The sequence below is a fragment of the Peromyscus leucopus genome, chromosome 1 (assembly GCF_004664715.2).
Source record: "Peromyscus leucopus breed LL Stock chromosome 1, UCI_PerLeu_2.1, whole genome shotgun sequence".
Lineage (NCBI taxonomy): Eukaryota > Metazoa > Chordata > Mammalia > Rodentia > Cricetidae > Peromyscus > Peromyscus leucopus.
Window position 1 is genome coordinate 57,995,599 of NC_051063.1, and position 25,010 is coordinate 58,020,608.

General features: G+C 56.5%; 1 protein-coding gene across 1 annotated transcript; it reads left to right on the plus strand.

The window, feature by feature from the left end:
• The first annotated feature begins 200 nt into the window (after positions 1-200).
• On the plus strand, positions 201-21,840 carry Grk2 (G protein-coupled receptor kinase 2). Its single transcript, XM_028860633.1, has 21 exons — positions 201-545; positions 12,955-13,031; positions 15,003-15,076; positions 15,194-15,295; positions 15,419-15,493; positions 15,647-15,708; positions 16,225-16,276; positions 16,537-16,628; positions 17,011-17,110; positions 17,196-17,274; positions 17,360-17,490; positions 17,719-17,813; positions 17,883-17,990; positions 18,208-18,274; positions 18,516-18,616; positions 19,347-19,413; positions 19,492-19,587; positions 19,838-20,000; positions 20,139-20,275; positions 20,371-20,484; positions 20,565-21,840. The coding sequence occupies exons 1-21, from the start codon at positions 433-435 to the stop codon at positions 20,727-20,729; spliced, it is 2,070 nt and encodes a 689-aa protein (XP_028716466.1). The 5' UTR covers positions 201-432; the 3' UTR covers positions 20,730-21,840.
• The last annotated feature ends 3,170 nt before the right edge of the window (positions 21,841-25,010 follow it).

The window sequence follows — 25,010 nt, forward strand, 5'->3', positions numbered from 1 at the left end:
AAGAAGACTCAGGTAACAGCCCCGGACTGCCGGCCGCGTCCCGGACCCGAGCGGCGCGGCCTCTAGGGGGCGCTGCCGCCCCGCCTGCCCGCCGCCCGCCCGGCTCGGCCCCTCGGCGGCTCGCTGGCGCTGTGCGCGGCAGGCGGGGCCGGAGGCGGCGGCGGCAGCTCCGGGCGCGGGCGGGCGGGAGGCGGGTGGTGGTGGTGGCGGCGGCGCCCCGACTGCAGTCCCGGCGGGAGCGGAGCGCGAGCCGGGCCGGGCCCGAGCCGGCGCCATGGGCGGCGCCGCCTGTGAGCGGGCGACGAGCGGGGACCGGACGGGGCGGCGGCGGCGCCGCCGAGGCCGACAAGCCGCGCGGGCCAGGCCGGGCCGAGCGAGCGGGAGCGGAGCGGAGCCTCGGGCGGCGGGAGGAACAGCGCCGCCGCCGCCAAGATGGCCGACCTGGAGGCGGTGCTGGCCGATGTGAGCTACCTGATGGCCATGGAGAAGAGCAAGGCCACGCCGGCCGCGCGCGCCAGCAAGAAGATCCTGCTTCCAGAGCCCAGGTGAGCCCGCCTGTGCCGGGCCCCACGCGCTGCCCCGGGGACCATGCCCCGGGGACCCCGCTCTCCCTACTGCCCCAGGCCCCGGGGACTCACCTCCTCCGGGGACCCTATGCCCCAGGGACCGCACCATCCTGGTTGCCCCAGACCCCGGGGCCCCTCCCCGTTGCTCCGGTGACCCTCTGCCCCAAGGACCCCATTATCCCGGCTGCTCCGGGAGCCGGGGAGCCCCCTACTCCGGGAGCCTTCTGCCCCGGAGACCTCACTCTCTGGGCCGCCCCAGGACCCAGGACTTGCCCTGTCCCGGCCGCCACAGGGCCCGGTGCCCGCGAGCCCAGAGCGCCCCAACTCCAAGCTCCCAGCCGCGCTCCCCGGGCCGCGCTGCCGCTTCCTGTATCTCACTGCCGGGCCTGGTCGCTGTCAGCCCCTGGTTCGGCTGCAGCCGTCTTCCCACTCTGGGTGCTGGGCGCTGCCCTCCACCCTCTGTGTCCCCTTGGGGTTCCCTTCCCCACGTCTGCCTCCGTTTACCCAGTCTGTTGCCCCGACTCCCAGCACCCCCCCTTCTTCGGTCTTTCACTCCCCTATCCACTCCCCTCCGAGTGGGTAACGCTCTTGTGAGGTTTGTGGAGAGGGGGGACGAGTCTGGAGACTTTTTTTGCCTTCTCCTCTCGTGTGTCACTGCCCTTGGCTTGGGTTTGAGAGTTTTTTTTGGGGGGGACAGTGCAGTGATGTGTGTACCAACCCCGGGGGCAGCGCTTAGGTGAGGGGAGTCCCTTCTTCACCCTTTTCCCCACGTGTGGTGCCTTGTGGGTACTTTTGACTAAGGGACACCCGTCCTACAGCAGCTGGACCTTGCTGCCACCTCTCTGCGAGACAACTGATGTCATCGCACATCGCACCTGGTATCAAAGTTGAAACTGTTCAGGATGTGGGTGCAGAGTCAGGCAGGATGTGAGAGGTGCCGCCGGGGTTTGTCCAGTATGTTGTGGCAGAGAGACTTATCTTCCCGTTTGAACTGCACCAGAGGCCAGAGAGTGAGTGAGACAGGTGTAGTTTTGTGCCCATAGAACAAGGTGTGGGTGTGGGTGTGTGTGAGAGGGGGTACAGCTCACACTTGAATGGCTTGTGCAGTGTCCCCCAGGTAATCCACGATGGGACCTGGCCTCCACAGCAGAGTTTTCAGCTTCTCTGTGTGTTTTGTTCACTGCCCTGACCTGAAAGGTGGCCTAGATGCCCTGCATCTGGAAGAGCCAATGTGTCTACCTATCAGGATGCCTTGTGGTGGGTGGTGAGGCCAGTCCCAGCAGGGTTTCGTGCCAGCCTCTTTAGCAGCCAAGAATGGGGCCTGACTTGACTGCCACCCTCTTATCATAGGCCATGGGGCGAGTTCTTTTCCTTTCTAATTGTTACATCTGTGAAATGTGGGCAGTGTGGAATAGGTCTCTGGTGGCTCCGGTCGTTGGAGCGGGGTGGGCAGCTTACAGGGATGCTGTCGTACCTAGCCAACCATGCCTCTCCTCCAGTGGCTGCTCACTGGGTTTCGGATTGACTGAGAATCAAGCCCAGTAGAGGAAAAACTGGTCTGCATTTTGAAGAGGCCGTTGGTCTCCCCCCCCCCCTTTTTTTTTTTCTAAGACATTTGCAATCAGATTTCTCAAAACAGGAACCAGACTGAGTGTCAGCCAGGGCTGTCTAGGGGCAGCAGCAGTTAGGACGAAATGAGTTCAGAAATGACAAAACTTCAGGGGAAGAGGGTGGGGCGTGCAATTAGCATCTAGGGCACTCTCTAGCTCTCAGGGTAGCCACAGCCATGAGAGTCTGCGCAGGTGTGAGGTCTGCAGTTTGAAGTGGTGCCTTCTCTAGAACTCTCCATATTTGGATAACCTTCCCCCAGAATGCATTGCTCCTGATGGGCCCCGCCTTGGGTCGCCTGTGCAGGTGTTGGAGAACCCTGGTGACATGAGCCGGCCCTCTTTCCCTGTCCCTTTTGTTTGGTGATAGTGGTGATGAGACGGATATAAGAATGGAGATTTTAATAATTCATTATTTGTTTTGACATCTGTCCTCTCAGTTGGTCCAAAAACCAACGTGTGACGTTGGCAAGGCCGTGCCTACATGGACTAGTTGCTCAACAGTACCAGGACGGGGTGGTAATCTGTGAGCAGAGTTGAGGCAGGCTGTGAGTTAGGGAATGACGACACCTAGGCGTTGGTACGAGGGACCCTCGGTAGCATGCTGCTGAGACAATGTTCCATCTGTGAGTGGTGAGGAGCCTCCGACTCTGAACACTCGGGTGCTCGGGCCAGGGAAGGGCCCTGAGTCCCCGCAGTGGCCGTGGGCATGCCAGCCTTCCATGAGGGAAAGCAGTCACCTTTGTGGTGCGTGTCGCACATCCTCGGGCGGCTGCCTCTTGCCCTTGAAGGTGGTTCATGGTTGTGTCTCCCGTTGGCCCAGTGTGTCCCCATTTCCCAAGTGTCTTGTCTTCGCAGCTCTGCTGTGCCGGCCTCACAGGTAGTGTTGGCCTCACTTACTGATCGAGGTCTTGAGGTGTGTCGTACAAAAGATCTAGGGCTGGGTCACAGATCGGGAGCCCCAGCCACAGCACACTCTCTGATTGCTTGTCTCCATCCCATGTGACTGACTGTGGGTGGCGGACACCGCTTGTCTTGGTACCCGTGGGTCCGAGGTGGTGGCTGGAAAGTAGCAGGGCAGCGTCTGGTCCGGCCATCAGCTGTCATGGCAGACGAGACCCAACCCTTCGCCATTGGCTGAAGCAGAAACAGGCGCCCTGGCGAAGCTAGTGTACGGAAGGACGGCTTCATGCCGGGGGCGCCATCACATGCAGGGTCCTGCCTCCCCACTGTGGAGTCAGGCTTAGGGAGAGAGGCAAGGGGGCTTGTTCCTGTGCCAGTGGGAGTTTGTTCTTTCTCTAGGGTGGGCCATCTTGGCAGCCTCTCTGTGCCTGGTGCCCAGGGTTGTGGCTTGGCTGAGCTTGGCATCACAGCTCTTATTTCCCAGGGCTGGGGAATGGGAACTGTTGGGCATAGTGCCACTGTAGCTTGGCAAAGGAACCTCCCCTTCTGTCACCTAGAGGATCTGGGGAAACAGACCCATCCCCGACCTCCTCCCAGGAGGGAGTGTTGTGTGGCTAGAACACAGGGGTCCTGGTTCCTCACCTCTGCAGTACTGGCTCACATGGGCCCCGGACACACTACCCCTGACTGGGTCTGCCTCAGTTTATCTGCTTTGGTAAAACCAGGAGGCTGGTCCTTCACCAATGACCTCCCAGGGCTGTGGGACTGTGTGGTCTGGGCCTCGCCCTGCAGACGCTGTTGCCTCTTTCCCAGCAGCTGCTGCAGTCTCGTAATTATCATCATTTGCTTAATATGACCACTGAGGCCCTGTGTGATTAATCTCAGGGCTCCTGCGTGAGGAGCCCTGCCTGGGCGGTCCCAGGAGATGTCCCTGCTCTCCCCAGTGACAGTGGCAGCCCCAGCAGCATGTGGGAGCTGGGTGCCTCTTGCAGCCTTCTGGTTCTCTGGGCTATTTCCTGGTCCCTCCCCCACCATGAGCTTCCTCCGCTGCCGCCCGCCCGCCCCTTGCTTGTTTCCCCGGTCTCCTCAGACCCTGCTACTCTTCCTTCTCCATGTCTTTGCTCCTCTTAACTCACTGCAGCCAGGACTTCCTGCCTGGATTGGTGGGGGAAGGAGTGCTGAGGAGACTTTTGCTCTTCTTCCTCCCTCGACTTCTCCATCAGCAGCAGAAAGCCTGCTGCTGCCAGCCTTTATCCCTTACCAGAACATTCCACTCCAGTAGCAGCGACCCACCCCCTCCTGCCCCTGAAAACAAGATTATCTTTTCTGCAGTCTATCCCTGCGGGCCTTTGAAGCCGCTGCTGCTCCCTGGGAATGGCTCTCTGAGATGCCTTTTCCCATCTGGCCTCCTCTCTGGAGCAAGGCCCTCATGGATTTGCTATTAAGTTGCTCAGCTCTACTTGCTTCTCCACCGTGCACTCAGTAAATGGGTTTGAAGGGAGCTTGAGCGTCAGAGGTTGGGATCGGAGCACAGGAATCTGGGCTCTGTCAGCCTGGGAATGATGTGTCCTATTAATGTACAACCCATGCTAGTAGTAAATCCTGGGTGACGTCAAGTGCAGGCACACACTCTGCAGCAGCTTCTTGTGCCCAGGCTGCTGTGTAGGGAGCTGAGAGCCCCAGGGAGTTCCAGCTGCCTGCACATGGCTGTTGTTCTCAAGATATTAGGGAATAAACAACAGAAGCCGAGAGCATGTGACGGGTTTTGAGGAACGCACAGCCTCCGTCCTACCTGCTGTTTCTCCCTGGGTCCCTTCCCTACTCCCCGCTGGCTCCCAAGGCCGTTTCCTCTTCTGGACAGTTACACTCAGGTTATTTCAGGCCCACTTCAAGTGAGATCCTGAAAGTAAGGCGTTTGGCAGCAGCATTTTTCTGTAACGACATCTTGTCTCGCATCACTGCTTGCTGAAAAGGGCGGTTTTGGTGATGCAGACGTGGGTGTTTGGTGGTAAAATGGGGGTCACTTCTCTGAGGGTGGAAATTGCCTTGGAACTGGAATGGGGAGAAACCCCCCTCCAGGACTGTGGGGCAAGGACCCCTAGATTTGTGTTTCCAGTGCATACTAATCTGTCTACGCCTGTAGACTGTAGGCAGTAAGCTGCAGGGTGTCTGTTTATGTCTTGTTTGTGACGGCTCAAGTGTCTTCCTGAACATCCTGCAGGAGAACCTGGGAGTCTGGGGCTCACTGGACATCTACCAGGGTCAGGGTCAGCCACTGTTGTCCTTCATTGGCCAAGGGTTTGCACGGACATGATTGGCTACATACAGTTGGTCTTTCCTCTTTGGTAGTGGCCCCATACGTGAGCTCTGAGAACGTTGTCAAGCCCCAGGGAGAGTCATCAAGAAATATTAATAAGAAGCCCCAGGGGACTTCCTCCTGCTGTTACCACCTCTGTGCCAGGTTTCCTGGAAATGCCGCCAGGGAGTGCCTCAGCTGTGTCCACGGCTTGTTAACTGTCCCCTGCCAGAGTGTGGCAGTTCCCAGTGTGGCTGTCTGAGACCTGCCAGCCTGGAGGCCTGTAGCCTCTGCACCAGCTTCTTGGGGTGTCACAGTATCAGTCACTGTCACACAAATACCAGAACCATGGTGCCAGCCAAGACTATTCCTTCCACTCTGGAAGGCTCTTGGGGATATATGCTGCCATATTCTTTTTGGTTTTTTGAGACAGGGTTTCTCTGTGTAGTTTTCGTGCCTGTCCTGGATCTGGCTCTGTAGACCAGGCTGGCCTTGAACTCACAGAGATCCGCCTGGCTCTGCCTCCCGAGCGCTGGGATTAAAGGTGTGCGCCGCTGCCACCCGGCTATGCTGCCATATTCTAAAGCCCCTGGAGAGGTGGAAGGAGGGCATCAGGGAAGAGGCTGGGTACTGCCCAGGGCCTTGGAGACCCTCCTCCAGCATCCCCACGGAGGCTGAAGGGAGGGCGGAGGAGGCCCTATTGAGACACACTCCTCAAAGCCAGTTTGGCTATTTCCTTTGTCACAGACTTACTGTTGCCCTCTGTGGTCCTGCGGACTCTCCCACCCTCAGTTTCCTCACTATCAAAATGGGCACATTAGGCTCAGACTCCTTCCTGTGGGCCCTCCCAGTCCATACAGCTAAGCTCCCTGGCCCTATGTGGGAGCCATCTATGGGGTCTCCATGCTAGGCCACTATGCCAGAGTGTGGGACTTGCTCCCCTACTGAAGCATGCAGTGCCTGTCTTAGCAGAAGCTGTGCTTAGACGCCGCTCCCTCCCTGCCTGCTGCACCCTCACCTTAGTCACTGCCAGAGAAGGGAAGTGCCCTCTTCCCGCTCCTCAAACTATGTGGGCACCCTGGCTGGTGGAGGTGCTAGGGATGGGGATGGCGTAGGGATGTTCCACAACCCGGAAGCCACCCTGGCATGAAGCATGTCAGTGCCTAGGTGCCCTCAATCCTCTGGCAGAACTCCGATGGGCTCTAGGGTGGAGTCATGGGCGTGTTTAAAGCTGCTCTCAGGGCCAGAGGGGTGACAGCCACTGTTCGGTTACCTCCTGCCTGCCGACGGGCCTCTGGTCCCGGCCCATGCTCTGCCTCTGGGAGACTGCCTGGCCAGAGCCCCTTCCTCTAGTACAGGACAAATGTGGACTAGTTAGTGTGGCATAGGATCGTGTTCTAGGACTGGTGTAGGCAGTTAGGGGTTGTGGAGTGCCAGATAATAAGGCTTAAAGCAGCGGGTCTTAGTGTCCAGGAGGGAAGACACAGGCCAACAGTGGCACCGAAACCCTGACACTTCAGGAGAGGCCCCCCCCCTTTTTTTAGATCTTTCAGGCTTTCTGATGTGCAGTACAGAAGTGACAATCCCATTGCTTTGACATTTTTTACAAAAGAGGAAACCAGCAGTGAAGTCTGTCATTTGGCTGAGTGAGCATGGTGGCACATGGTGGCTCTAGCACTCTGGAGGCCGAGGCAGGAAGATTGCTAGTTCAAGGCCAGCCTGGGCTACATAACAAGGCCCTATATCAGGAAACCAAAATAGGCCTGGGGGACGGCTCAGTGGGTCACCGAGCTTCTGAGCACACTCCAGGACCAGTCTTTAGACCCCTGGCACCTACACAAGGGGCGGGCTGGCTTGTGCTCACTTGTCATCCCAGACTGCGACAGCAGAGACAGCAGGACCCTGGGGCAAGGTGGCTGCTAGGCCAGATGAACTGCCAGCTCTGGCTTCTGAAAAAGTCTGCCTGAGCTACTGAGAGAGACGGCTAACAGCAACCTCTGGCTTCTAGAAGCATGAGCACAGGTACCTGCTTCTGTGTACACTGGGTCAAAATTCATGTGAACATGCATACATACCACACATATGTCCATATACCAAAAAAAAGTAAATAAAACAGCTTATGACTTGACCTTCTAGGGAGTGTGGAGAGAGCTGTTTGGAACCTGGCCAGGGTGCCCTTCCAGTTGCCAAGGTACAGGGGTCTCCAGTGTCTCCCACCCAGAGTAGTAGTAGTAAACTTACTGCCCTCACTCTGTAGCTCAGGCTGACCTGGAGCTTACTGCATGCTGGCCTCGGCTTCCCAAGTGCTGGAGTTACAAGCATCTGCCACCATGGCCAGCACATTTGATTTTCTTTCTTTTTCTTTTTTCTTTTTTTTTTTCTTTCTTTTTTCTTTTTTTCTCTGACAGGGTTTCTCTGTGTAGTCCTGGCTGTCCTGGAAATTGCTTTGTAGACCAGGCTGGCCTCAAACTCACTGAGCTCCTCCTGCCTCTGCCTCCCAAGCCCTAGGATTAAAGGCATGTGCCACCACTGCCTGGCACATTTGATTTTCTTAATGACCCAGAGGGGAATTTTAGAGCCGTGTACCTCTGGACGGATGGAGTTACTGGCTTGGGCGAGGATAAAGATGCCACTCGGGACATGTCATCGTCGGGGACCAGCCAGGAGACTGCTGCTGCTCCCCAGGCAAGCCTGCACTTGCTTTCTGGCCAGGTGGCACCTTTTCTAACCTGCCAGCTTCCATAGCCTCCACCTCTGGGGGGCTAGCCTGGAAACCCTAAACTTGCCACCTAGAGGGCCTTCCACTCAAGGACTCTGCTCAGGCCTGGCCGGGTGTTTGGTTCGGGGGATAGTATTTATCTTATTTTAAAAAGACCTTTTTTCTTTTTAAGGAAGAAAATGAAGTGCTGTGGGCTGGGAAGAAGGCTGTGGCCATGCCCAGGTGTAGCTCTTGATGGGAGGGACCGTCTCCAGCCTGAGGTCCTGCTTCCTGCAGGCCCCAGGCCTGGTGAAAAGGCAGAAAGCCCTGCCCTGTTGGTTCCCTGGTTCCCTGGCTGTCTAAGGCAGGGTCTCTTACAAGCACTGTATCTGCTGGGTACCTTGGTACTCCCGTATCGGCTGCTCTGGGCCACATGGTGAGAGACCGTGGCAGCAGCCTCCTGGCCCTGGGTGGGCTTGCCTTCCGCCAAGATGACCTGCTTTACCAGTTCTCAGAAAGCCAGTATGAGGTTGGGAGGGTATCCCAGTGATGCCCAGGGTCCCCATTCCCAGTGCCCTGCCCAGCTCCTGGTGAGATCTCCCTAACAGCTGGGATGTCTGCCTGTCATCAGCATTCTCCTGTCCATACGTCCCACTGGAGGCTGCCTGACCATGTCCATCTGACCCTCCGCTGCACGGAAGATTGACGTGCTCACATCTTCCTCCTCCCTTTATTGCTTCCCGGCCTGGCCTGTCTGTGGACCAGAATGTTCCAGAATATAAAGATTAGGTGACGAGCAGAGCTCCCAGGACTTGGGGTGGGGACAGTATCACCTCCTGGGCCATCTGCCAGGTGAGATCCAGGCGCCTGGTTCTGCAGGTTCCTGAGCCCCATGCTCCTGTGCCCTCCTGCCAGGTTCTTCAGGAGGGCCACCGCCCTGCAGGGTCTGGGGGTTCAGCTGTGCGGAGGGCTGCCTGGCCAGGCTGCCAGCTGCAGGCAGAGCATGGGCTGTGTCTGATTTATTTCCTTACTTAAGGTTTGTTTGTTTGAGATAGGGGCTCACTCTGTTGCCCAGGCTGGCCTCAAACTCACAGCAAACCTCCTGCCTCTGCCTATTGAGTGCTGGGATTTTAGGTGTGAACCACCCAGCTGGACTCTTGTCTATCTGAGTCTAACATCTTTTCTTTTCACATTTTTTAAAACAGTTTATTTAAATTTATTTTATGTGTATTGTGTGAAGGTGTCAGATCTCTTGGAACTAGAGTTACAGACAGTAGTGAGCTGCCATGTGAGTGCTGGGAACTGAACCTGGGTCCTCTGGAAGAGCAGTCAGTGTTATTAACCACTAAGCCAACTAAGCCATCTCTTCAGCCTTAAATTCCTTAGATTTTTTTTTTTTTTTTTTTGCTTGTTTGGTTTTTTCTTTCCTTTCTTTCTTTCTTTTCTTTTTTTTTTTTTTTTTTTCCGAAACAGGGTTTCTCTGTGTAGCTTTGCGCCTTTTCTGGAACTCACTCTGTAGCCCAGGCTGGCCTCGAACTCACAGAGATCCGCCTGCCTCCCGAGTGCTGGGATTAAAGGCGTGCGCCACCACCGCCTGGCTCAGCTTTTCTTCAAGTTCCTATTGTTTGTACATGTCTGTGAGGTTTGAGTCTGTCCTACCCTGAGTCCCTCTGAGTTTTCTAAGGAGGAGGAAGCATGTTGGTGGTGGGTGGTCCCCAGGAACAGAGGTTGGGCCAGTGTAGATGAAGGGCATATGTAACCTTGGTGCCTCTCCCACTGACCAGAGAATAGTGGTCTTGCTGTCCCAGAGGGAACCAGCATTGAGGTGACAGTGTGGGTCCCTGAGCTTGGGCAGGAGTTGCAGACTGGAAAGCCAAAGTCACCAAGGCCTGACCTGGTCCCCTGAGCCCTGCTTCTGGTCAGAGACAGCTTTTGGTGGAGCCAGGGTGTCACAGTTTCAGGCTTGGGCCCTGGCGGCTCTGCATACTTCACTATCTTGAAAGGCCTTTCCTGAGGAAGGCGGATGGAGCTAGGTCCTGGGAGGGCTAGGCCTTGAGCCTGGTGCCCTGGCAATACTTCCTCCAGTTCTCCTTTTGACTGGAGCTGTCATTTTTCCAAGAACTTGGAAGCCCACCCACAGTGCAAGGTAGGGCTGGCAGACACCCCTCCTACACCCACAGCCCAAGAGCCTGTGCCTCCCCAGCCCACCCCCCACCTTATCAGAGTGTCTACCTGTGCTTACTTCCTTACAAGGTGGCCCAATGAGGGCTCTGCTCTGTCCTGGATCCCAGCCTCCTAAGGACCCTAGCTTTGAAATCCCCAGCACCCTACTCCTCCCTTTATGTGGGTTTGTTTGTTTAATGGTTTTCAAGACAAGGTTTCTCAGTGTTATCTTTGGCTCTCCTGGAACTCTCTCTTGTAGACCAGACTGGCCTGGAACTCACAGAGATCCTCCTGCCTCTGCCTCTGCCTCCCAAGGGCTGGGATTAAAGGTGTGCGCCACTCCCCACCCCCCCCCCCACCCCCCACCCCCGCCAAGATTTATTTTTTTTTAATGTATATGAGTGCTCTATTTACATGTACACCTCAGTTCCCACTAGAGATGGTTGAAAGCCACCATGTGGATGCTGGGAATTGAACCCAGGACCTCTGGAAGAGCAGCCAGTGCTCTTAACTGCTGAGCCATCGCCCCAGCTCCTGCAGTTTTTGCTGCACCTTCTTCCCTGCTCTGTGGGCCTCTTGGTGCTGGGCCGGGTTTTCCTCACCTGTCTTAACACCCCACCCCCACCTGCCCTGAGCATCGCCACCTGGTGACATCCTGTTTGCACTTCAGGAAGCCAGCAAGTGTCCACCATCTCCACACAGCAGCTGGCCATCACCCAGAGCTGATCTGACCACAGGCCCCCAAGACTTCAGCACCCACTGATACCACAGAGAAGGGGTCTGTACCAGGGACAGACCTGCCTAGAAGCAAGTATAGGTCTCACACCATGAACAGTGCCTTGACTCTAGCCTGGGTGACCTGGCCAGCCTATGCTTGACCTGCCAAGGATTCTATGGGCGCCAGTGCCAAACACAGAATCTCCTGGGCAGAGACCTGCCTGCTGGGGCTCCACATGTCCACCAGGACTTGGCCTCACACAGCCGCTGGCGTCTCAGGTGCCCTCAGTCGGGCAGCTGTGTGTTCTCTGAAGAGGCCAGGCTGGTGGAGGCCAGCGTGAGCAGAGATGGCTGCAGGGCAGGTTGGCAGATCTGGCATGCCAGGGGCCCAGAAGGAGAGGGCGGAGACAGCAAGGCATCTAAGCATGGACTGCGTCGCAGTGAGACTCCCTGGACCATGCACAGTGCTGCAGGGGTTCAGTGAGAGCAAGATGGTGACTGTGGAGTTTGCCTCAGGAACTTGGGTGACAGTCCTTCCCCTGTGGCCCTGGGCAGGGGTCATGCTATTATCTACGTGTTAGGGACACACACTGAGGCTTGAACCCCTGATGTGCCTGAATGCTAGGATGAAGATGAGATACCATATAAAGTCATCACTTTAAAGTATTCAGGCTGGGTGGGTGTGGTCGCGGCTCACACCTTCAATCCCAGCACTCAGGAGACAGAGGCAGGTAGATTTCTATGAGTTTGAGGTCAGCCTGGTTTACAGAGTGAGTTCCAGGACAGCCAGAGACACAGAAATCTGTCTCTGAAAAAATTAAAGAAAAAAGTATACAATTGGAAGCTGGGTGTGGTAACACCTGCTTATAAGCCCAACACAGAAGGATTGCTACATGTTTGAGGCCATCCTCAGCTACAGCAGCAAGACACTGTTTCACAAAACAAAGCAAAAAGTAAAAACGGAATTCAGTGCTTTCTGGATGTGTTCACTGTATTATACTGCCTTCATCCCAGTCCTCTCTCTTCCGAGGGAAACGTTACCCCGGGGCTGGTTAAAACAAGCTGAGTTCAGCCTGAGACCCGCGCTGGGTGGAGCGAACTGACTCCCAAAGCTGTCCTCTGATCTCCACACACACACACACCAAATGAACAACAAAACCCACGGCCCCTTTGGCAGTTCCCCTCAAGTCCCTAGCACCTACAAATCCGATTTTCTGTCAGTGAAGCCGTCATGGAGTCATGGGGATGGGCTCATACAAATCTGAGTCCTCTTGTGACTGCCATCCCTTACGTGGTCCTCTTCCTGAGCTGGTCGAGTGTGAGCGCTTCAAGGGTCACCCATGTGGTAGCGGGTGTGGGTGCTTTGTTCCTTCCTATGACCAGACATAACAGACACATTTTGTAGATTTGTCCATTATCCATCGGACAGGTCCTGGCTTTGCCATTGGGCTAAGTTACCAGAGTCAGTGTTGGTGTGTGTGTGTGTGTGTGTGTGTGTGTGTGTGTGTGTGTGTGTGTGTGACATACACTTCTGCAGGCAGTAGGCAGAGGTGAGGAATGGCTGCCCGCCATAACCTGGGGTTCATCTGAGGTGACCCATGTGGACAGAATGGACGAGCAGGCTAGCTAGGGGTCTGGGAGCTCCCTGGAGGACTTGCTGACACTGAGTTGAAGGGGGTTCCATCCAAGCGAGACATGGTGGCCTTACCTGTACTTCAGCACTAGAGAGACTGAAGAAAGAGGGCCTCATGGGGCCCCGGGCCAGCCTGGGCTTCAGTGTGAGCCTGTCTTTAAAAAAAGACCGCAGAGGAGACGGCTGGGGGGGGGATAAAGGTGTTGCTGCCAAGCCTGACACCCCCATGCCTTCTTCCCTGACCTGCACAGGCTGGCGAGCGTTCACCCCTCGCACACACAGTAAATAACAAACGGTTCCTTGACCCAGGCTCCTGGGAGGGCCTGGAACCCCAGCTCTGAGGCCCTTCTCACGGTGTCCTTCCCCTGCAGCATCCGCAGCGTCATGCAGAAGTACCTAGAGGACCGAGGCGAGGTGACCTTTGAAAAGATCTTCTCACAGAAGTTAGGTGAGTGCGGCTCCTCTCCCAGCCTGAGGTCTCTCCAGGGAGACTCCAGGGTCAGCTCCCTGCTCCCCCAGCTACTTGTCCCCTGCTCCTCCCCAGTAAAGAACGGTGACCCTTTATGCCTCCCAGCCCCTGGCCTCTGCCCAGGGAGCCCTGTGGTGGGGGTGGGGGCCCATCAGTCTTCCCCAGGCGCCAGGGAAGTTCCTCCTTTGGGGTTTTTGTTTTTGAGAGTTGCAGCTTCCCCTTGGCGCAGCCACAGCTGCCCTGGGCCTTTGGTGGAACTGACAGGAAGAGGCGGGGCCCTTCCTGTGGTGCCTGCAGAGCTGTGGTTGGCCCCGCCCCCCCAACCATCCCCACCCCCACTCCCCCAGGCCCTAAGTGAGCAACCTGCCTTGGAGCTGGCCCTCCATCCTTCCTCTGGTGTGTGTGGGGGTCTTGGAAGTCTCGTGTTGCTCACCCTGTGTCCCAACCTAGGGAAAGCTTGGGGTCCTGTCCCAAGAAGCCACTGTAGTCACACGGGGCATAGATTTGGGTTTCCTGAGAATGGGACCTCAGTATGGAACTGAGGGTGCTGGGAGGACTAGGCACTGGGGGTCAGCCTCAGCTCAGCAGTAGGCTGGGAAGTAGGCCCGGGGTACAGGTCTGTGCTGTCTTGGCCTTGGGCAAGTTGTCTCTCCTTTCTCTGAGCCTCTTGCTGTTCAGATCTGTGAAATGGGACCTTGAGCCCAGTCGCCCATGGTAGACAGGGTGGACCTGAACCAGTGGCGTCAGGAAGAGAGCACTTTGCCACCCCACACGTCTTCCCCACAGCCTTGTGCACAAGTCACTGGAAGGTTCCACAATGAAAGATCAGGCTATCCTTAGAAGAAATGATGGCTTTGGGCAATAGCAGAGACACCTGGGATTAGAGGCCATTAACAACACTAGGCTGACGATGAGCCTTAAAGATGCCTAGAAAGCCACACAGGAAAGCACAGTTCAGGCATCCCAGCTGGGAGGTGGTGGTGCACGACTTTAATCCCAGCACTCAGGAGGCAGAGGCAGGAGGATCTCTGAGTTGGAGGCCATCCTGGGCTACAGAGTGAGTTCCAGGCTAGCCAGGGCTACACAGAGAAACCCTGTCTTGAGAAACAAAACACGCCAGCAGCTCAGGCATCTGTGCTAGACTAGAGGCTGGGAAGGAGCGGCCCTCACCTGTGCCTCGTCCAGAAGCTGCTCTGAGATCTCCACCTGTGGCCTGGCTCTCCAAGGGATCTGCCAGTGGATTAAGGAGCTCTGAATTCTTATGACGGGTCTCCCTGAGCCTTGGTCTTGCCTTTCTGGTCAGGGAGATGTGAGAAATTGTCTAGATGTGAGGGAGGGGTAGGGAGAGAGACTCTCTCTTGGTTGCCGCCTTCCTCCTGCTACAGCCTGACCTGGCCCGGGTGACCAGAACATCATGATGTCTCCACTAAGAACCTCACCATAAGCTGGGCAGTGGTGGTGCACACCTTTAATCCCAGCACTCAGGAGGCAGAAGAAGGTGGATCTCTGAGTTTGAGGCCAGCCTACAGAATGAGTTATAGGACAGCCAGGGCTATACTGAGAAACTCTGTCTTGGGGGAAAAAAAATAGCCTCACTGTGTCTCCATAGCACACAGTAGGCAGTATCACCAGTGCAGGGGAGGTTAGGGCACACTGGCGGAGAGCCAGCCACACTCCCTCCCTCCTTGGCCACAGCACCAGGGTTTTCTAGCCATCATCTGCAGAGGCAGATCTGAGGCCAGGGCAGAAGTGCAGAGGCCCTAACTTGGAATCTGGGACTCCAAGCTGGTGGCAGCCTCAGAGGCCACCTTGCCTAGAGTCTTCCATCACACCTGCTGAGTTGGCTAGTTCTGTCTAGGAACCCCCAAGCTCACTCTCCCCATGATGACGGGAAGGCCCCTTAGAGGAGGGTGTGCATGGTTCAGCGTGACCAAGCCTGATTGCTTTCAGGGTACCTGCTTTTCCGAGACTTCTGCCTGAACCATCTGGAAGAGGCCAAGCCCTTGGTGGAGTTCTATGAAGAGGTACGACGGTCAAGGTCTACTGGGAGAAAGGTGCTTGGCACCTGTGCTGAGTCTGTGAGGTACCTGGGATCCAGTCCCATGCCCTGGCCACAGACCATCTGTGGGTGTGCCTTCCAGATCAAGAAATATGAGAAGCTGGAGACAGAGGAGGAGCGTGTGGTCCGCAGCCGGGAGATCTTTGACTCCTACATCATGAAAGAACTGCTGGCCTGCTCACATGTGAGTGTCTCGGTCAGCTGTCCTTGGGTGCCAACTCATGTGCTGGCCCCCAGCAACCTGGGGTTGGAAGGGAAGAAAGAAAGAGCCTTGTATGGGACGCACAGCCACTTCTGTCTTCTCCAGCCCTTTTCAAAGAATGCTACCGAGCATGTCCAGGGCCACCTGGTGAAGAAGCAGGTGCCTCCAGATCTCTTCCAGGTGCGTGCTGGGTTCCTTTCTTCATGGCCCACCCTCCCCAGACCAGGTCCTCCTGCCTCAGACAGCTGGAGTTCTGGAGCTTGGGGCTGGATGCAGACCAGGTCTCCAGGGGCTAATAGACTTGGTCACCAACTCCCAGCTCCCTCCCCACAGCCATACATTGAGGAGATTTGTCAGAACCTCCGAGGGGATGTGTTCCAGAAGTTCATTGAGAGGTAAGAGGGAAAAGAGATTCTGAGTAGGCAGGTGCTAGGTCTGTCCATGTCCTATCAAAGTTACTCGTGGGAGGTCACACAGACTTTGTCCTCTTCTCTCACTCTGTCTTTCTGGGGTCACCGTGCTGGTCTCCCTGTGCTGTGGAGTGTCAGGGCTAGGCCTGAAGTACATACTGTCTTCTGTGGCTTGAACCTGCAGAGTCTAGGCAGAATGCAAGGAGCAGCATTTTCAGTCCTAGCTACCTAGCCGTAGAAGGGGTGGGGTGGCTGAGAAGATGACTTCCTGGTAATGAACTCTTGGCTAGAGGTGTGTGCGCAGCAGGTGCCATACCCTGGTGGGTGGAAGTCTGACTGGAGACCATCTCTCTGATCCAGTAGGACATCATGGCTCAGCTGCTGAGGGTGTATGGCCTGAGCTGACCACAGGCTCGGGGGTCTACTTGCCAGGACTCTGGAAGGACAGTGGGTGGGGTAGGCTTGAAGTTTGCCTAAGTGTGCGCCCTCTCTCTTTCCCAGTGACAAGTTCACACGCTTTTGCCAGTGGAAGAACGTTGAACTCAACATCCATGTGAGTGGGCGGGGCGCTGGCGTGCCAGGGGACCATTGGGAAATGCCAGGGCCCTGCTGGCAGCCTCACAGTGGTGGCTCTGGAGGGGAGGGGGGCCGGTGCTAGGATCCCAGTTGGGGAGGCCTGAGAAAGGTAAGTGTGTGGCTAGATCTCAGGCGTAGAGGACCCTGGTGCCTGGGCTTGTCCCTGCTGCCCAATGCCTGTGCTGTGGGGCTGGGCCCAGGAGGCCTGCAGTGACCTCAGCTGTTGTTACCCCGCAGCTGACCATGAATGACTTCAGTGTGCATCGCATCATCGGGCGTGGGGGCTTCGGTGAGGTCTACGGGTGCCGGAAAGCAGACACGGGCAAGATGTGAGCACCCTGATCAGCTGGCACTGGGTGGGGCGCCTGAGGGAGGAGTCAGGCCTCTAGAGGTATCATGAGGGGCTGGGGCCTTCTAGGGAAGAGCTGTTGTGGGGACTGGTGTCCCAAGCTTGCCGTCCCTGAATGTTCAGTCTCTGCCTAGGAGCATACCTTGTCCCTGCCGCTGCCCTCCTTCCTGTCTTGCTTTGGCTGTTCTGTCTCCTTCAGGCTCCTCAGAGACTAACTTGCCAGCACCTTTTGCCCTCTCTAAAGCCCTGGCTGTGTCACGTGTTTGTCCTGCGTCTGGTCTTCATCAGCAGCCTGCTGAGGCAGCCTGGGGCTCTGCCCTGCAGGGGTGTGCTGATACAGCTGACCTCCTCCTCCATCACAGGTATGCCATGAAGTGTCTGGACAAGAAACGCATCAAGATGAAGCAGGGAGAGACCCTGGCTCTGAACGAGCGGATCATGCTTTCCCTTGTCAGCACCGGGGTGAGCTGGGAGGCCAAGCGGGCCCCCGTAGTGACCTCTGACCCAAGCCTCAGCTGGTCTTTGCTCACCTTCCCCTCCCTCCTAGGACTGCCCCTTCATCGTGTGCATGTCATATGCATTCCACACACCAGACAAGCTCAGTTTCATCCTGGATCTCATGAATGGTGAGCCCAGGACCAGCCCTAGGGGGTGGACCCAGGGCTGGACTTGGGCAGGAAGCTGAGTCTCACCTGGAGGGCCACCCCTCAGGTGGGGACCTGCACTACCACCTGTCTCAGCATGGAGTCTTCTCTGAGGCCGACATGCGCTTCTACGCAGCCGAGATCATCCTGGGTCTTGAACACATGCACAACCGTTTTGTAGTCTACAGGGACCTGAAGGTGAGGGGCTGCTGCCACCCATCCTTCCCTCTAGTCCTGAGACAAGGTTAGCTTGTCACCCTGCCTTGCCCTTCTCCCCTCCCTGCCTGAGCCGCTTCCTGAGTTCAGCTGTGGTGTGGGGGAAGGGGTGTCCTACCTGGGGCCTTGTCCCAGAAACTTAGTTTCCTCTAGTGAAGGCCCAGGCTGGCCTCCTTCTGGCCCAGCAGCTCACTGGGCTTTTCTTCACAGCCAGCCAACATTCTCCTGGACGAGCATGGCCACGTGAGAATCTCGGACCTGGGCCTAGCCTGTGACTTCTCCAAGAAGAAGCCCCATGCCAGTGTGTGAGTGCCCAAGCCATCCCTTCCCTTCCCGCACCTCCTGCACCTCACTTACCATCTGTGCTCCCACAGGGGCACGCACGGGTACATGGCCCCCGAAGTCCTGCAGAAGGGGGTGGCCTATGACAGCAGTGCCGACTGGTTCTCCCTGGGCTGCATGCTCTTCAAGTTGTTGCGGGGGTGAGTAGGCTGTCCCAGGTGGGCAAGTGGGGTGAGTCCCTGAGACACTGTTCACCAATCAGGATAGGAAGTAGGAAGCAGGGGGGGAGCCCTCCAGGGCCTGGGGACTAGGGGTGGAGCCCTCCCTCCCTCCCTTCTCGTAGGTCTCCTTCACGCAGTCTGCCTCAGTTTTCCCACTCTTGGTCTCTGACGTTGGTCTTTTTGACCTCTTGTCCAGACACAGCCCCTTTCGGCAGCACAAGACCAAAGACAAGCATGAGATTGATCGCATGACCTTGACAATGGTGAGTGGGAGGGTCGAAGGTAAGGTCCACAGCGGTTCCCTCCAGCCAGCACAGCTCTTGAGCCAGTGACCCCTTCTCTAGCCCTAAGGGAGAGGCAGGCCTCTTGCCTCCTCTGTCAGAGCTTACATTTGCTGGGGACCAGCAGGAGGCTGCGCCTCACCTCCTGCTCTGGCCTCTACCCTCCCCCAGAGCCACGGGCTCTTCCGGGGTTCCGTTGACTCCCTCCTTCTCTTCCTCAAAGGCTGTCGAGCTGCCTGATTCCTTCTCCCCTGAACTCCGGTCCCTGCTGGAAGGTTTGCTGCAGAGGGACGTCAATCGGAGGCTAGGCTGTCTGGGCCGTGGGTGAGTGTCCTAGCCCCTCCAGCATGTGGCCATGTTCAGTCTTTGCTGTGGGCCGCTGGGCCAGCCTGCCTGGGCCTCTGCCTGTGCCCCGTTAGAACAGTGGTTCTCTTCCATCATTTGGACTCTTCCATGGTTTCAACCCCCTTGTAAGGGGCTCATAAGAGAAGTCATGGCCCACATTGTCCAGTGTCCTCAAGGTGGCAGGGCTGACTGGATGTGTCACTGTTGGAACCAACTAGGGATCAGCTTTCAAAAGAACCAGAAGAGTCTTTGTAGCAAGGTGATGATGACCATAATTATAACAGTGGTTGGTTTGTTGTTTTATTTTTTATTTATTTATTATTTATTTTGCATGAGGTGGGGGTTATTTTTCAAGACAAGGTCTCACGTAGCTTAGACTACCCTTACTCTGTAGCTGAGGCTGGCCTTGAACTCATCTTCCTGCTTCCTCCTAAGTGCTGGGATTAGAGGTCTATGCCACCACACCCAGCTTAATTGCAGCTTTTTATGTCCACTGGGATATCTGTTAATTGCCAAGCAAAGCGGTATTAAAACTCACACCAGCCCAGGATGTGGGAACTGCTTCTCCCATTTAGAGATGAACAAACAGGCTGAGAGTATGGAACTCACTTAAGATCATAGAGCCAAAAGGTGACTGAGCCAGGAAGCAAGCCTGAGCTAATGACCCCACAGTGTGGACCTAGCCCAACTTGAGTGTGTCTCTCCACAGAGCTCAGGAGGTAAAAGAAAGCCCCTTTTTCCGCTCACTGGACTGGCAGATGGTCTTCTTACAGAAGGTAAGAGTCTGTCCAGGGGTAGGACGGGGAACTCCATGGCCCCTCACCCCTGCTGATGCCAACCCCTGCTCTTTGCAGTACCCACCCCCACTGATCCCCCCACGTGGGGAGGTGAATGCAGCTGATGCTTTTGACATTGGCTCCTTTGATGAGGAGGACACAAAAGGAATCAAGGTATTGCACCTTGCCTGGCCCCTGAACCCCGAGCCTGGCCTGCTCTGGATGGCCCTTGCCCCTCCTCCACCCCGTGAGACACAGTGGTAGCCCTGTGGGCTATGGGCCTTACTTCCTCATCCCTCAACCTCCCTGGGGACGGTGGTCACAAGAGACCGTCCCTGACTTAGGGCCCTACGCAGGCCTGTGGCTGACCATGTCCTGGCATCCTTTGTCTCTCCACGTCCCCTGCCATGTCCACCTGGTGAAGTTACTGGACAGCGACCAGGAACTGTACCGCAACTTCCCTCTCACCATCTCGGAGCGGTGGCAGCAGGAGGTGGCAGAGACTGTTTTTGACACCATCAACGCTGAGACAGATCGGCTGGAGGCCAGGAAGAAAGCCAAAAACAAGCAGCTGGGCCACGAGGAGGGTGAGGACTCGGGACTCGGGACACCGGGCCTGCTGTACACCGCAGAGATGAGAAGTGGGCTCTGCTAAGAAACGGACCAAGAGCACAGCCAGAGACGGGGCGGGGGCGGGGGCTGAGCCTACACCCTCTCTCGTGCAGACTACGCCCTGGGTAAGGACTGCATCATGCACGGCTACATGTCCAAGATGGGCAACCCCTTCCTGACCCAGTGGCAGCGGCGGTACTTCTACCTCTTCCCAAACCGGCTGGAGTGGCGGGGCGAAGGCGAGGCTCCGGTAAGAAGGGGAGCTGGTAGAACATGGTGTGGGCGCAGGGTGGGTCCCGGCCGGGGCCTTCCTCCACTGCCCGCTCTGCCTTTCCCACCCTGCAGCAGAGCCTCCTGACCATGGAAGAGATCCAGTCGGTGGAAGAGACGCAGATCAAGGAGCGCAAGTGTCTCCTGCTTAAGATCCGCGGGGGCAAGCAGTTCGTCCTTCAGTGTGACGTAAGTGGGGGCCCGGAGGTGAGGGTGCAGGCGGGTGGGAGCCCGGCCAGCAGAGCCTGATAGAGCCTGGCCATGTACAGAGTGATCCTGAGCTGGTGCAGTGGAAGAAAGAGCTGCGGGATGCCTACCGTGAGGCCCAGCAGCTGGTGCAGCGAGTGCCCAAGATGAAGAACAAGCCACGTTCACCTGTGGTGGAGCTGAGTAAAGTGCCACTGATCCAGCGTGGCAGTGCCAACGGCCTCTGACCCGCCCATCCGCTGCCCGCCTGCCCACCCGCCTTTTATAAACCTCTAATTTATTTTGTCGAATTTTTATTATTTGTTTTGTTTTCCCGCAAAGCGGAAAAGGTTTTATTTTGTAATTATTGTGATTTCCTGTAGCCCCAGCCTGGCCCAGCCCCCAGGGAGGGGCCCGCTTGCCTTGGCTCCTGCTGCCACCAACCCAGCCACTGTCTGAGACCCCTGCCCTGACCCCCACCCCCCACCCAGGGTCCCTGCTCCCAGTGTCTTCCTGTAGGGAAGAGGAGCAACTCTCAGCAGCCCTCTCGCCCCTCCGTGGGGTGAAGCCACCCTTGGTAGGTGGGCCACGTCAGGCTCCGTGGGCCGTGCTCAGCCTGTGGCCCAGCCAGCACCCCATGACGGAGCGTGCACCACAGGGATACTACTTGAACTTTCCTGTCACAGCCCTCGTGCCACAGAGGGACAGACCCCTGCTCTTCTGGCCTCTTGCCACTGGTGAGAGAAGGCCCTGTCTCCCCAGACCTGGAGGTCCCCGTGACTGGCTCCTAGGTCCTTGTTCAGGAAAAGCCTCTGTGTCACCCCCCCCCCTTCGTGGACGCTAAGGCTGGGTCAGAAGGCTGGCGCCGGCAGTGGCCGCTGCTGGCCTCCACGCCAGCCCCTCTTCTTCCCATGGCGTGCCCGGACTCAGGAGCACAGAAAAGGCAGTCGTGGATTGGGCCACACTGGCCTGGCTTGAACCCAGGTCCCCAACCCTGGGCTGTGTGAGGCTCACCTGCCCAGGACCACAGTGGGACAGCCTGGGCAGGTGGGTGGCACAGCACAGGAGCCCGGCTGGGCCAGTCCTCCTTGTCCTAACTGGTCAGTGTGTCCCCACCCACACTGTCCAGCCCCCAGCCCGTGTCCTGTCAGTGCCACCGCCCACAGGGCCACCTCGCCCACCGCATGCCCCCTTGTACCCGTCATGCAGCTGTGTGTGGTGTCGCGCCCTCTCCCCTGGGGCTGGGTCAGCGCACCCCCCCTGTCTACTCACTCCCGGGGCGTCTCTTTGCCGATTTTTGAATGTGATTTTAAAGAGTGGAAAATGAGACTATGCGTTTTTATAAAAAATGGTGCCTGACTCCTCGCTGCCTCACTCTTGTGCCTGGTGACCACTTTTCAGTCACTTCCGTCTGGGGCCTGACAGGGGAGGATCTCAGTGACCCATCCTTCCCTCCCTGGAAGAGTGGAATTCTTTTGCCCACCTCCCAAGTAAGCAGGAGTGGCCTGTAGTCCACGTCAGATGTCATGTTTGGAGTGGCTGGGGACATATTGACCTTATCACGTTCCCCTGCATGTCAAGCAATATGTTGGTCCCCGCTCCCTCTCAGCACATGAGTTTTCTCGTCCACACTGCAACTTCTGGCCCTTTGGCTGTGGCTGGCCTTGGCCTCTTGTGGCCTCACTGTACAACCTCTGCCAGGGTCACTGGACTTAAGGGGTGCCCCAACATCAAGCCTATCTCCTGAGAATGAACTTCTTTCTCCTGTGTCCTTGCTCCAGGTCTTTGGAACAGGTGACAGAGCATGTAAGCACCATTGCCCGTCCTGTCCAGTGCAGGGGTGGGGTGCTCAGAGAAGGAGATAGTTCTAAGGCAGATACTGTGTGGTCTTGGGTGAAATGGCATTTGAGCTGGGCCTCCAGCATTGGAGTGGTCCTTGGTGGAGATGTTTCTAAGACCAAGAAGGGTCAGGCACTTATGAGTTGTCCCAGTCAGCAAAACACAAAGGAAGGAACCAGGCATTGGGGCCCTGAAAGGCCAGCCTTAACTCAGCACAGGCCCAGAATACTCAGTGACTGCAGCCTGGAGATATGAACAGACTGAGGGGTTGAACTTGCTTGGCTCTGAGTGGTTAGCAGAGGCTAGTCTTGAACTCATTATCTAGCCAAGGATGGCCTTGAACTCCTCATCCTCCTGCCTCCACTTCCCAAGTACTGGGGTTACAAGTGTTTGCTACCATGTCTGGCTTAGTTCTCAAGTTTCAGTTCTCTAAAACAAATGGCTGGTCACTGCGAGAAGAAAGAAGACAGAGTCACTGCTTTTGTCTGGGGAAGACCATCTTGGAATGGTAATTGTAAAGGAAGAAGTGAAAGAGGCCAGAGAGGAGAAAATGGCTGAGCAGTGGAGTAGGCCAGGCCAAGGTTAGGGATGAGAAGTAGGTGGTCAACCCTGGAGCATATTAGGAAGGCCATGATGCTGAGTATTCAAGAGGTTAGATAGAGCTGGGCATGGCGCACACCTTTAATCCCAGTACTTGGGAGGCAGAGGCAGGTGAATGTATGAGTTTGACGCCAATCTGGTCTATACAGTGAGTTACAGGCCAGCCAAAGATGCATAATGAGACCCTCAAAAGACAAACGGCTGGGCAGTAGTGGCTCACAGAGGCAGGTGGAACTCTATGAGTTAGAGGCTAGCCTGGTCTACAGAGTGAGTTCCAGGACAGCCAAGGCTAAACAGTGAAACTCTGTCTCAAAACCCTATGTTAAAAAACCATCCAGCCAATCAAACAAACACACACACACACAAAAACCCAATAACAACAAAAAGAGGTAAGAAAGACATCCCAGAGCACAGCTGGCCTGGGAGGAAGAAGGTAAGGGTGTTTGGATATGGCTTTTGACACCCTAGTGAGGCAACATGGAGTACCTAAGACCAGAGATGGTTGTAGAGGTGGCATCGGGTGGCGGTAGGAGGATGGAGCAGACAAGCTCTCAGCAAGGAGAGGCTCACATGAGTGTCAGGTGTGGAAAAGAGGTTCACTGGCAGAGAAGTAAGAGCTGGTGGAGAAATCACAAGACTGCAGCAACTCGTAGCCCTTCCAGGTTCAGGGTGGAGAGGATGTGGAGACAGGACAGTCTCTGACGAAAGCAGAGGCCAGCAGACCCTAACTGTGGAGCTCTGGACATTCAGAAGCCCTTGAACTCCTTCCTAAGTCCAGCTATCACCGAAGACCTGACTGCACCACACAAGGTGGGGAGCGGGAGAGCTATCAGCCACCTGACCACAAGGAGAGAGGGGTAAAGGTGGCAATCAGGCTGCAGAAATGAGGGCATCCTAGGGCAGGAAGGGAGCCTCAAGTTAATGGGCTTTCTCCACCCATTAACTGTTACAGATAGGGAGACAGGGCCAGCAAGATGGCTCATCAGATAAAGACACATGCTGTCAAACCTGACAACCTGAGTTCAAGGGTGGGAGAGAACCAACTCAAAAGTTGTCTTCTGACCTCTACACTCATGGGCACCCCCACACAAGAATGAATGGATAATTAATCAAATGTAAGTTTTAAAAATGGAGAAACAGACCAGTGGATCAGTTTTGGAAAGTCTGGTTTACTTACGGCTTCACCAAGACCGGGATCAGAGACCCCATGGTAGGGCTGAAGAGAACCAGGGGCCGGGCCTAAGGTGACTGCCTGCGCCCTAGTTCCTGTGTGGGTGGAAGTAACGGCCTTGTTTCGAAACTCTCCTTCCTTCCCTATTGACAATAAAATGCAGCCTCTGCAAAAGGGACCCACGTGGTGGCAGTGTGCACCACGGCCAATTTCCCACCAGGAAAGCCTGTGTTCTCAAACCCCAGTATTCCTATTCCTGACTCCAGTGCTGTTGGAGGGTTCCCCGTTCATGGTGTGATGTCTTCCAGGAATCAGGGCCAGCCAGATCCTTGGGGAAGAGGTTTAGATCGGTCAGCATTAGGGGCTGTTGCTGGGTGCTCATCTCCAGAAGCTGAGTGCCTTGCCTGGCAGGGATGAGGTCAAGATTTTCCATCTCAACCGCACACAAAAGGCCAGTCGGTGTCTGTGGAACCCAGGAGTGGGCTGGGTGGAAGGACACGGTGTGGGCGAGGGTCTGTAAGAGCAACAGACTAGGGCCTATTGCACACGGAGGTCTCAGGGCCCAGTACCCGCTCCACCAAGCCTCTCCGCCCTCCTCCCGGCCCTTCCCTCCCTTTCTAGACCACTAGGAAGGTGGTCTGCGCAGGGCATGGGGCGCCCTCTGCAGGCACGGGTAGAGATGCAGCTAGGCCCCGCCCTCCGGAACGCCCCCTACCGACCCTGGCGGCTTCGAAACGAGGTTCCTGCTGTTCCAGGGGCGCGTGTGGTTGCCCTGGAGACTGGACAAACCCCCCCCCGCCCGCCCCCAGCGCGCAGGCCTGCAGTGGTTGCCATGGCTGCTGGAGGCGAGGGGGCGCGGAGCCCGAAGCCACGCCCTATCCCCATGTGGCCCCGCCCCCGCTCCCCCCGGCCCGCCCTC